This window comes from Colias eurytheme, chromosome 3 (assembly GCF_061535395.1).
Source record: "Colias eurytheme isolate Ceu_HAF_F1 chromosome 3, ilColEury1 Martin Lab GWU primary, whole genome shotgun sequence".
NCBI lineage: Eukaryota > Metazoa > Arthropoda > Insecta > Lepidoptera > Pieridae > Colias > Colias eurytheme.
Window position 1 is genome coordinate 4,873,554 of NC_142982.1, and position 13,339 is coordinate 4,886,892.

Sequence of the window (13,339 nt, forward strand, 5' to 3'; positions counted from 1 at the left end):
ACGAAATTTAGACGTTCTTACAAACACACTTTTACGAAAAGATGATAAATAATGTCAAAATCAGAAAAAAGTAAACTCCGCACCACGGGTTTATATATGATATTATAACCAATCACAGCGTAATGTTTTATATCTCGAAGTTTTCTAATTGGTTAATGTAGCTGTCAAGTTGATATTAGCCTATGATATTTAGGTAGAGATTAAGACTTTGTGGTGCATAAACAAGATTTAACTTTTCTGACATTTGTAATAGATGGCGCTAAAATTAACTTAAAAATTAGAAATGGACAAGGTATAAAATAAAATTAGAGTAGGTACCTATCTATATAATATTTTTGTTTTGTTTCTGATCGTTCATTGGATTTATGTTAATTAAAATATTTTCAGTCGTTGGTTCAAGCATAGGGCAAGTGTAAATATTTTTGCGTTTTAGCAATTATATTAGTGAAAATCGCAGTTAACTAAGTATAATTCTATTTAAATGTGTTGTTTATGACGTGTTTCAAATGTACTGTGGGATAATGATAACCTACACGCTCTTTCTGTAGCTAATATATAAAGTGGTGAGTCATATTTAAATTTATTTGCTGTATTGATGATCTCATATTAGCGTATTGTAGGTATACGCTCGCTAGTGGTGTAAATCTTTTTGTCATGCCTGATAGAATATTACTGATTTTTGTCAACACTGCACTGTAGAAAGACTGTAGATTGCTTTTAAAATAAAATTGTACATTTAGTTTATTTATTTATTTATTTAACAATTTCTGGTTTGTTATATTGGTTCTGCTATTATCATATTATTTGTTTAATTTTAATCCTTTAACTCATGAATTCCAATTCTAAACATCATTCCAATATCTGTTGTGGGCTATATTTATCATGGAAAATGTTAAAATAATAAAAATTATACCTGGAAGATTAAAAGTAAATTCATTATTATTATTTAACAATGCCAATTAAGTACCTACTCAGATATTTTAACAGTACTTAAGTTATTCATGTGAATACAATATGTGAATACACTAATAGTTGTATACGTAGTATATTATTATTAGTCTGTGCTAATACCATTTACCATACCTAGTTAATTCAAATTGGAAATTATTTGTTTTTAAAGTGGTTATCAGTTATCACTTAGCAAAAGAGGAATGCATGATGTAGAAAATTGGCATACCTCGGGTATTTTAGATATCTATTTTAATTGTTCAGTTGAATAATTATTAAGCTATTATTTGATTCTCATTTAAATAAAATACTCAAAAGGTCTTATTGTGAAAAAAATAAATAAATTCTATTTTTATTGTCTTACTTATAGCTGCTGGATAATTTAGCCAGCCAGGCTGAGTTGTTACACAAGTTTCATGATTAGATATACTTTTGATTCATGAAATTTAAGTTTCAGTAAAAAAAACCTAACTCATTGATCAATGTAAAAAAGTGGATAAACTTTGGGCAGATAATATTATGTGCACTGCATGTCAAAACTCAAAAGTATATCTCATGAGACCTTTTTAAAAAATGCTGAATTAAATTGGATATTTTATCATATTATGTCCAGGAGTTTATGGACAATTTTTTTTACAAACATTGTGTAATTTTTTTTTTCGTAGTACCTACCAAGGTACTATCATATGATTATTTAAACGTTTTTAATAGTAATAAGTAAATTGTAGTTCATTTTTTATACATATTCACTTTGAATGCTTTGGTAAATGGTAACAGACATGTAAATATTTCAAATCTCTCTTGATGAGTTTCCTACATATAGCTGTAAATTGTAATCACACTAATATTTTTTTCATAAAAATTATTCCTCCCAAAAAACAAATCCCTTGAAGATTGATGATCTTTGATATTTGCAGTGATGTCTGTTGCTATTGAATAAAGCAAAAAAATAATTGGCTTTTAGGTCAAAATGGTAAAATTGAATATGATGTAGGTACCTACCTTATAAACAGACCCTTATTATAAGGATTAGGTATGGATTAGGTGTTCTAATTCAATATGTTACAATTTATTAGGTAATAACTTGAATTGAGAGAAATGGTACCAGTACTGTGTACTTTTGCAAAAATGTCATATTGGATATGCACTGCATGTACTTACCTACCTATTTAAAAACATTTTATGGGGATCGCCTTGAAAAATGCCATCAAAAATTTACCAAAAGACTCCAGTTAAATAGTAACGTCACAGTATTACAATATTATTTCCTACAGTAAGGAAACGCCTTTGATGTAGCGCGATGCCGCCACCAGCGTAGGTACTTACGCTGCCACAGGAAAATATGCTAGGGTTGCAACAAATCATGCGGAAGATTGCGAATGTGTACCCGCATCCCGTCATACATAAAGCAGCGCGTTGGTACACGGTGGGGTTTTAGTCGGTAGGAATACCCACGGCACACTTTCCCGGGAGCCGTGAGTATCTTAAGCAAGATTTCCCCACTTGTAAAAAAAAGGGTTGCAACAAATCCATACTAATATTATAAATGCGAAAGTAACTCTATCTGTCTGTCTGTTACTCAATCACGCCTAAACTACTGAACTAATTTTCATGAAATTTGGTATGGAAATATATTGATACCCGGGAAAGGACATAGGCTACTTTTTATCCCGGGAAAATGACGCAATCCCGGAAATCCCACGGGAACGGGAACTATGCGGGTTTTTCTTTGACTGCGCGGGCGAAGCCGCGGGCGGAAACCTAGTGGGAAATAAAACAATTGTGATTATTAATATTATGATGAAATCATTTATTCATATGTACATTCAAAATAATTGCGATTATTAAATCTGATGTAATTATTTGTTCATAAATATATAATTACATATATTGCACTGCTAAATATTTACGTGGACACTATTTTTGGATGTTCTTAATTGTATATTTACTATTTACGTTTAACTAAGTAATGCATTCGCATTGGGATGTACAATCTGATAAGACAAGAATGAGAACAACATATACACAGCTTTGATTAAAATTCTATAGATACAAATACAATCTATCTAAAATATCTAAATAACTTCTGTGATTTCGATGTAGATTTACATCAATACACAGAACAGTTTGTGCGCGCCATTAGAGAATATGTAAGTATAATAAAATTATTACACAAAAAATAAGAATGCGTCGTCCTTTCGCGCTAGGTAATGCAAACTAAGCGTGATTGATTGCATTACGCGGCCCGCGTCGCCCGACCCCCCGCCAGTTCCCCTCCGTTTCTCTGTGCAAGTACATTCGTCGCCATACTGTAGGAAATATTGTAATACTGTGGTAACGTTTCTTTTCCCGTTTCAATAATGTACAATAATTGTTCCAGGTATGATACAAAGTGATGCTATGTAACACATCCGCGCCGCCAGCGCACTAGGACATTGGGAGTATTTCGAAGTGAGACAGTAGTGTAACATTCTGTAACCCAGGTATACGTTAGCGAGGGTTGTGATGTGGCATGTGAGTGTGGTAGTGGCGGTGTGGTATCGGTGATCAGTCCAGTGATGGTGGTGATGCTGAGGCATGGTGGACGCGGCTGCGGAGCGCCGTGCCGCCGTCGCCGTGCGCTGCAATGTTACGAGCTTTACCAAGTGAGTATATTAACTTATTACTGATTAGCAATTTGTACGTATTAGACTATTAACTCTATTAATATGAATGACTTCGATAGAGCAATTAACATCGAGTGGAATCAGTGCTTATAATTGTCGTGTATTTTGTATTGTTGTTATTTGAGTAGTTTCAATGAATGTAATTTTTAATTTAATAAGTCGATAATTAAGAAATATACTGGATGCATTAATATTTGGATTGGGTACAAACTAACAATTAATAAAACAATAGACACAGTTCGTTTGTTAATTGTAGTTAAGGAGCTTCTATGGTATTTCTCATGCTAAAAGAGGAAAAGGAAAAGGTTAACGAAATTTAAGGATAACTACAAACATTATTTTAAGTACCTACATTAAGTGAGATGTTTTGGTACGCGAAGAGGATTGATATATCCCATGACAAAGAAAAGGAAAATGAAATAAAATTACGTGAAAATAACAATTTCAAGTGATTATTTTCCTCGGATAAGTGAAAACAAATGTAACGAAATGTTTAATTTAAGAATTTATCTTCGAAACAATATTAGTCTCTACTCTTTACATAAAAGGTCACTTGGCTCTCGAGTGTACTTTATCAAACACATCACGCAATCTTGTTCTATGATCATGATTTTATTGACGGTATTGTTTTTCAAATCCATACTAATATTATAAATGCGAAAGTAACTCTGTCTGTCTGTCTGTTACTCAATCACGCCTTAACTACTGAACCAATTTGCATGAAATTTGGTATAGAGATATTTTGATACCCGAGAAAGGACATAGGATAGGTTTTATCCCGGAAATCCTACGGGAACGGGTTTTTCTTTGAAAACGCGGGCGAAGCCGCGGGCGGAAAGCTAGTTAATTATAATATCTTAGTCACCTGTAGGTACACCGGTAGTAATATTTTACTACGTGGAATAATACGACCATATAAGGGCTGATGTTTGGTTGTTGGCAAATAAAATATGATGCATACATGTATTTACAAAAAGAAACTATTTACATATATCTCTTGATGATGTCTTACATCATCAAGAAACTATAGCGCAAATAAGATGAATAATAAGATGAATCAAATAAGCCAAAACACGTTAGCTGCTCGTCCCGGCGATGTCCGGGTTGATTCGGGATAAAAGCAAAATAAAATTATTTGGAAAATCCAAAAGTGCACGCCTCATAATTTTTTTTAATAAATATTTATTAATTATTTTTGTTTATTTAATAACAATTAAACCACATCGAATCAGACCCTGAAAAATGAAAGGGTTCTATTCCTGAGCATACTCAAGCGTAAGAGAAAAAAAAGACTCGATTAGTAAAGTATTTCGGTCGCTATCGTGTTAACAAGAAAAAGGATCCGCACATACAGACACACGGACGTCCAAAACAGAACTTTTTTAAACTGTTTTTTAACTAGTTTAAATAACAAAAATGACATCAAAAATATCATGAACGTTAAAAATAGTGTTTTTTCTTAATATGTGTGTGTATGTATTATCTTACAAGTGCAATGTATGATACATAAAGACATTTTAAGTTTGAAAAATCAGATGTTTTGCGCGAAGTGACAGTAGTACCCACCTCAACGCTTCGCTTATGAGGCGTGCAAAATAGCTCATGTGACTCTTACAAAATGGAGCTTTCCGCTGCTGCAATAATTTTTGAAAAGAGATAAGAGACTGCTGGGACAGCTAGTAATGATATAAAATTTAATTTATGAGGAATGACCTAAATCATCATTTTACATTTATTGCTATATATACTGTTAAATGTAAAGTTTATTTTATTGTAAACAGATATATATTAATATAAAATTAGTAGTATTGCAGGTAGAGGTAATAAACTTATTTATGCGTTGCAAAAGAGTAGTCAATTGATATAATTTATCGTTCGGAGTTCACATGTCGAGTGATCACTATTGAACGCCAGCATTACTATTCTGACCCCGACATTCAATCAAACTATTTAGTACTTCCTTTCGTATTTATTTATTTGACTTAGGTAGTACAATTCTGTCGGAGACATTTTACTTGAAAATACACCTATATGTATATCGCGTATTTTAATTTACATCTATTGTAGAGTATCTTAGAATTGAAGGTACAATTATTAGCAATGACTTCGCGTACATTACACGGGCATCCAATGTAATGTTGGTCTATTTGGCTCTGTTGAATACATGATCATAACTCCGGTAGAGTAAATTGTTTGATTACATGTAAGCTGAGCCGGGCACGCAATACGAGTCGGCTAATGAGAGTACTGATACGTTTCGTCACGCCTGCGCGTTATCAGGGCCGTGGGCGACAGTGTGTTCAATACGCTGTACGTGTACACCGTGCAGCATCGATGTGTGCGAGTGTAGTAGCGCTTCCAGGAAAAACGGACGGATTTCTGAGAACCGATTAAATGTCGCGCACGATTTCAGCAATGAATGGTCGTGAAGACGCTTTCACAAAGGCTGAAAGTCGAAAACGCGCTCCACTAAAATATCATTAGGCTATTGACATTGATATGATATCTTATCGCGCTCTTGCATTCGTCCTCGTTTCGACTTGTGTAATGTTTTAATACAGTAATTATTTTATTTTGCAATTGTTATATTAATTTATGTAGATCCAGTTGTTGCATTTGTAACCTTCCAATTGGTCTTATGGCATATAAAAACAAGTAAATAGATTTGCCACCATAGAATACCTAGACGGAGACGGCAATATCTGTTTCATAAAACATATTTAAACATCAAATAGGTACCACGTGTGCAATGTGTATATTTCCTTGAAATTGTTTGCTGAAATCTTCATCCTGAATAGGAAATACCTTGCATCTTTCATTAGTTGGCTGTATAAGAAGCAAGAACTCTACTACAACATTAGCGACGTAGTATCTTATTATGTATTACAGTTGAAAAATTGAAAATAATACATTACTTAGTCCTAAAAAGTAATTAGATAACATTAGACCGGACTCTCAGTGGAGTTTCGTTTGCAAAAATCGCGGACCTAAATCTGACTTCTGATATATATTGTATAGATCCCAGACATCCTATAGACAGATGTTGCCAACCAGTTTTGTGGTCCCCCTGCCCGCACCCCGGTTATTAAATATGGCATACAAAGAAAAAAATAAAAATTTCCAAAACATGCCGTGTGGGGTATCAAATGAAAGAGCTTATTGAGTAGATCACGAATATATAGCATACTATATACATTTCTTACACTTTCTCTAAGATTTTTTAGAAAATTTACGAAAATGGTCCATTTTTGAGTTAACTTTAAACCACTATAGATTGAAAACTCATGAATATATTTTTTAAATTATTATTTTAAATAATTAACAATAGTCCATTGTTTACCATTCAATATTTCGTACAGTGAAATAGTTGCATGGGGAAGTGGGGGGAGCATTCAAAGATGGCGAGTATATTTTCAAGTTCATATAGTATATAGTTATTTTCATCAAATCCACCACATAGCTCACTTATATTATATCACGAACTATTGAATCATAAACAATGGACTATTGTTAATTATTTAAAATAATAATTTAAAAAATATATTCATGAGTTTTCAATCTATAGTGGTTTAAAGTTAACTCAAAAATGGACCATTTTCGTAAATTTTCTAAAAAATCTTAGAGAAAGTGTAAGAAATGTATATAGTATGCTATATATTCGTGATCTACTCAATAAGCTCTTTCATTTGATACCCCACACGGCATGTTTTGGAAATTTTTATTTTTTTCTTTGTATGCCTTATTTAATTACCGGGGTGCGGGCAGGGGGACCACAAAACTGGTTGGCAACATCTGTCTATAGGATGTCTGGGACCTATACAATATATATCAGAAGTCAGATTTAGGTCCGCTATTTTTGCAAACGAACATCTCCTTGGAGCCTGCTCTACATTTCAATATGTTGACTGATGTATATGAATTATGAATTAAGGTTTACCCGATAAATTTAGATATGGATACATGGATACATGGCCCTTTTATTCCTAAATATTCCATTGAAGATGGTCTTAGCATTAAATACCGACAGGCATGCTGAGCAATTGCGTGCCAAATCGAATGTCGTAATTGGTTGTTGAGATAAATAACCTGTGACATAGTATGTTTCGGCATTCTTTGTATCGTAAATAGAGTCATGCTATTCGTTAATGAATGAATTAAGCGACTTCAATATTGATTACTAGATTTCCGCCCGCGGCTTCGCCCGCGTTTTCAAAGGAAAACCCGCATAGTTCCCGTTCCCGTGGGATTTCCGGGATAAAACCTATCCTATGTGTTAATCCAAGTTACCCTCTATATGTGTGCTAAATTTCATTGTAATCGGTTCAGTAGTTTTTACGTGAAAGAGTAACAAACATCCATACATCCATACATCTATACATCCTTACAAACTTTCGCCTTTATAATAGTATTAAGATTAAGATGATGTAGGAAATATTAAAAACAAGATTTCCGCCTGCGCCTGCGGAAAAAGCGGTTTGTCTAAAACTTTAAAAAATTATATACTTTCCTCAAGAACCACAATATAAATATCAAAATCCATTGTGTAGTTTTAAAGATCTAAGCATGCATAGGGAGTAGGGACACAGACAGCGGGAAGCGACTTTTAACTTCTAGGTACCTATGTACTGTAGATTTTTGTATATTAAAATTACAGCTCTTCAACAATCCTTGGAAGATACTCACTGAATAATTCAATACAAAGCATTGTTGACGACTAAAATAACTGTATTCATTAACATTTGCGCTCTTGGTAAGTTCTCGCAATCATCATAGTATGTTTGTTGTTGCAACGGCACAGTTCAGTTAAGACTTTCCTGTTTTACATAAAAGTCACCATGCTTACATTTACCGATAGAAGCAGTGACAATGTGCAGATTATTTGAAGATTAACTTAAATTTTACGCACGCTCATACCGTCTAAAGCCACAGACTTTTTGAAGCATGTCACTGGCCACTGCTCATTAGCCAACATTTTAAATATTTATTCTTAAAATTCAAAATGTGGACATAACGACAGACAACGATTGTGTTCCATTCAAAATTGACTATTGTTCTATGCGCTACAACCCTTCATACCCAAAGTCTGATTTTCATGACGTGTCCTACCTGTACTGTAAGGAAAAGAAATACAGTTGGTAAAAATATGTATGAGATAGGTAAAATTATGTAGGTGTGAGAAATAATGAATGTTAATTATTTTTTTTGCACTGAAAGTAATATAAAATATGCTTTTGAAAATATTTAAATGGTTAACGATTTTAGACGTCCAAAAAAATAAAATAAACAAATCTTGATTTTGTATGAATAATAGCATCATTGTACATCCAAAAAAATTTAAGATATATATGTTTTTGTCGTCCACATATATGGCTTTCCGGAAAGAACACCTGGTTCTATAAAGCACAGAGCAGTCAGAAGTCAAGGGCAACCCATTTTCGTGACTGATCGTTAAGTTAATTGTGTTGTTTAAAGTAGAGGAAAAAATAAACGTAGGATTGCTTCTCGTTTTTTAGGCCTTTTAATGTAATTGTTTATAGTTAGTGTATTTTATGAAAATATTTGAATTGAATTCATACTCCTTGTAAGTCAGAATCATCATCAGCCTATATATGTTTGTTTCAAATGCAAGGGTACTACAGCCCAGTAAAGACTTTCTAGTTTACATTTAAACAGTCACTATTTTCTCTGGTGATCTGCACTACAGGCTACACTCAGGAGCGCGTCATTGAGTGCCGGAACAACCTCGTGTCTGTGATTGAATCTTCTTTACAAGAGGTTTCAGAATGGGGCCGACAACCTAGTCGAATTTAACCCCAAAAAGACACAGGTATGCGCTTTTACAGCTAAAAAGCTCCCCTTCGTCATAGCTCCTACTTTTCAGGGTACTCCTCTCTCAGCCGCAGCCAGTATCGGAATCCTTGGTCTCGAAATCTCGAGTAACGTACAGTTTTCTTGTCACTTGGAAGGAAAAGCCAAGTTGGCTTCACAAAAACTTGGTGTGCTCTGTAGAGCGGGGCAGGATTTCACGTCGCACCATCGCCTCAAGCTATATAAGGCGCAAGTTAGGCCGCACATGGAAAACTGCTCCCACATCTGGGCCGGGGCACCCCAACAATACCTCCTTCCATTTGACCGTATTCAAAGGAGAGCTGTACGACTTGTTAACGAGCCAAGTCTCACCGATCGGCTTGATACTTTGGTGCTGCGAAGAGATGTCGCTTCCTTATGCGTTCTCTATCGCATTTACTATGGGGAGTGCTCTGAAGAGTTGTTTGGAACATTGCCCGCCGCCGAGTTCCACCACCGTACAGCACGACATCGTCAACAATACCACCCTCATCACCTTGACTGTGGGCAATATACAACTGTGCGCTTTAAAAGATCTTTTGCAAACACTACAGACATCTGAAACCAGTCAGATTTAATTGTACTTTTTCGTTACTGTAGTTATAAGTTTTTGAGGAAAATAAATGATTATTTTATAGCAGCCGCACATTGTAAGATTTTTTCTGTAGAGGGTGGAACGCTCTACGCTCAAAGGGCGGTGTGATATGAGGGGAACACGCCAGTTTATACGTTTAAAAGACAAAATGATACAATTTGTACTGAATTCAGTAGTTAAATTGAGTTATTAAATTATCGACAGCTTTGCGCCAAAGTTACTATCACCAATTTAACTGATAGACCTCAAAGCAATATAAAGGCTATAATTTCCTTCAGTATGATATAAAAAACTAGGGTGATCATCAAACATTTATCTTTGTTACCAGAATCCAGGTCTACCAGAATCTGATGGCATATTTATATTTAAGAAATAAAAGATTTTCATGTGGCAACTTATTTGACAACTATCAAATTGGTTGTCAAATTATTTGTCTTTTTTGCAGTTGATAAATAATTTTTAGGATTTTGTCTAAAAAAATCTTCGGTAATGTCGAAAAAGCCGCTGTGATCACAAAAAAGAGGTGTTGTTTATAATGTGTATAGAAAAATATTTGATGAAGAAGGGTCAAACACATCACAATTTTCAATTTAGAGCGAGCGCGCACGAGCAACTTAGTTGCCCGGCAACTATTTTGTCTCTGTCGCTGTCTCCTCGCAAAGTTTTGAACGATGCGCTCACGAAAGCGACAGCAACGCAACTTTTTCTTTAAAATTTTCTGCATTTATCAACATGGATTTCGAAGAAACGGTTGTGGTCTGTGCTCTTGTCCCGCATAGTTCCCATTTCCTTGGGATTTCCAGGATAAAACCTATCCTATGTGTTAATCCAAGTTACCCTTTATATGTGTGCTAATTTCATTGTAATCGGTTCAGTAGTTTATGCGTGAAAACTGAAAACCATACATACCTACAAACCTTTCCTCTTTATAATATTAGTATAGATATGTAATCGTAATTGTAAAAAGTAAAGTAGTTTTTATTTAATACTTTTTAGTGTATTTTTCAACACGAATCAAACGAGCTCAACCTCGATAAAGTTGAGTCAATATATTACTAAGTTCCTATGGCCACCTTCCGATTCCCTCATCAAATCAGCTCTATCTCATAATAATGTTTCATCGCTATCCAATTTACATGCGTATACAAAATTTCAGCTCAATCGGTTTCCTGGAAATGAATCAAAGTTACTTGCTACATTTCAATTTAGTCATCGAGACCAGACAAAAATGCTCATAAAATAAAAACTACTGGGCTTATCCGAATAAAATTTATGGGACCAATTCCACACCATTCCGCATCAAAAAAAAAAGAATCACGTAAACCGGTTCAGAAACCTCGGAGTAATCGGTGTACATACATAAAAAAAACATACCGGCCGAATTGATAACCTCCTCTTTTTTTTTGAAGTCGGTTAAAACTTAAAACTACTGTGTACGAGAATAAATACGTTGACATAAATACGTATTATCGCTACGCCGGTTACGCGGCAACTGGCCGGCGGCCGCCGACAGGCAACATTTTTGTCGCCGTGCGCGCACTTGCATTGAAACCAATAGATAGGGCGACAGTTGCGTCGCGGGCTTGTCTCCGAACCCGCGGACAAAAAAGTCTCCCGGGAGTTGCGTCGCTACGTGCGCGCACTTTCATACTAGCCCATGGGTGGAGAGACAAAATAGTTGCGGAGACAAAATAGTTGCGGAGACAAAGTTGCTCGTGCGCGCTCGCTCTTAGAAGATTTTATTGGTAAATTGGACTTACCCGCTTTGATACTTTCAATTAAAAAATATTATATGTAGGTAACTATAATATTGTTTGTTGATTGGAATATAATTTTATGAAAACTTATTACAGGAGTTTCCGATACGGCTATTCGTCAAGTCCAAGCTGTCCAAGTCAATTTTATAATGTGTGTATTTGTTAATACTTACGAAAATAAACAGCTTTATTTTATTTTTATTTTATTTTATAAAAAATTATAAGCAGTCTAGTTTTCTTTCGATATAACATCGATATTTTCACATGGCACATAAAAAAGGTAAATAATAATATGTATTACCTGTATAAAAGTAATATGTATATTATACATGTAAGTATGTACCTACATAATATTAAGTGGATATCTCATTATTAAGTACAGTATTGTCCACTTATGTAATGTGACTAATGATATTGAGAACAAACTAAAAAATAAGCAGTATCAAGATCGTTCAGTCCATTTTCCCTAGGGTTGCACACTCAAAATTTTGATTTCCCTAATTGCCATCAGATTCTGGTTTACCTATACATGCACAATTTTTGTTGAGATTCTCAATCTCATTAAATACACACCTGCCTGCATAATTATTAGCTATGGGCGGAGCATTGCTGATGAAGTGCACGCTGGTTAAGTCAAATATGTAATAATAGAGCATTTTAAAAACAAATATTAATCGTATTTCCAATAAGAATAATGGACTGGGATTAACTATTTCCACTACAAATTATTATTTGACATTTTATAGATGTCTATAGACTACATTGTGTTAAATACCTTGTGCTTTAGAAAACCTTTCTTTGGTTAAAAAGATTAGAAATTATTAAATTTAGAACTTCACCCCTCAATAAAATTATGTTCTTTGAAATTTTTACATCCTATCCATATAAAATGCAAAAGATTATATATTTTTGTAGAGGCACACACAATATTTAATTCGAATGGAATCTGCAATAACGTTTCTAAACTAACATTCCTAAATCTTTGTTTTTTTCGGCTCTCTCTCGTGCCAAACATAAACATGCATGTTTATTGTGTACTAGCGGTCCGCCCCGGCTTCGCCCGTGGTACATATTTTCGTTTTCTCTAATAAAATATAATAAAAACCATCCTCGTACTTCAAGGAATATAATAAAAAAAGAATTATCGAAATCGGTTCAGCCGTTCTCGAGTTATGCGCTTACCAACACATTTTGCGATTCATTTTTATATATAAGATTAGCTGTTTAGGGATTAGCTCAGTTGTCAAATGTAAAACATAGGAGGCATTGCGCTAGTCTCTTAAAACCGGCTCGACTCGCTAAATTTATCGGTGACAGTGTGAGGGGCCTGCGGCGGGGCGGGGACTATTTTCGTCTGGCGGCCACGTTTGGAAAATGTGTGGTGACGTCACGATCCTCCGCGGCGATGGCATCATCGAGTACCCGCGACACCGTACGGTCCGACTTGCCAAAATATCGTGGCGAGCTCTCCGCGATCAACTTTATTTTGGTCATTGTTCGAAGGCAACCTCTTCCGACTCACGCAA

At 34.7% G+C, this 13,339-nt stretch overlaps 2 protein-coding genes across 2 annotated transcripts in view; one reads left to right on the forward strand and one right to left on the reverse strand.

Moving 5' to 3' along the window:
- Positions 1–1,780, reverse strand: part of LOC149909522 (S-formylglutathione hydrolase) — a 120,820-nt gene extending 119,040 nt beyond the window's left edge. Inside the window, exon 1 of the mRNA XM_090119576.1 lies at positions 1,772–1,780. The gene's annotated coding sequence lies outside the window, so the exon portion shown is untranslated. The remainder of the gene's footprint in view (positions 1–1,771) is intronic.
- raw (NDT-like domain-containing protein raw) overlaps positions 299–13,339 on the forward strand; it is a 63,833-nt gene continuing 50,792 nt past the window's right edge. The window contains exons 1-2 of the mRNA XM_090119571.1: positions 299–563; positions 3,329–3,593. Of these exons, the coding sequence (XP_089975697.1) occupies positions 3,526–3,593 (68 nt within the window). The 5' untranslated portion in view covers positions 299–563; positions 3,329–3,525. The remainder of the gene's footprint in view (positions 564–3,328; positions 3,594–13,339) is intronic.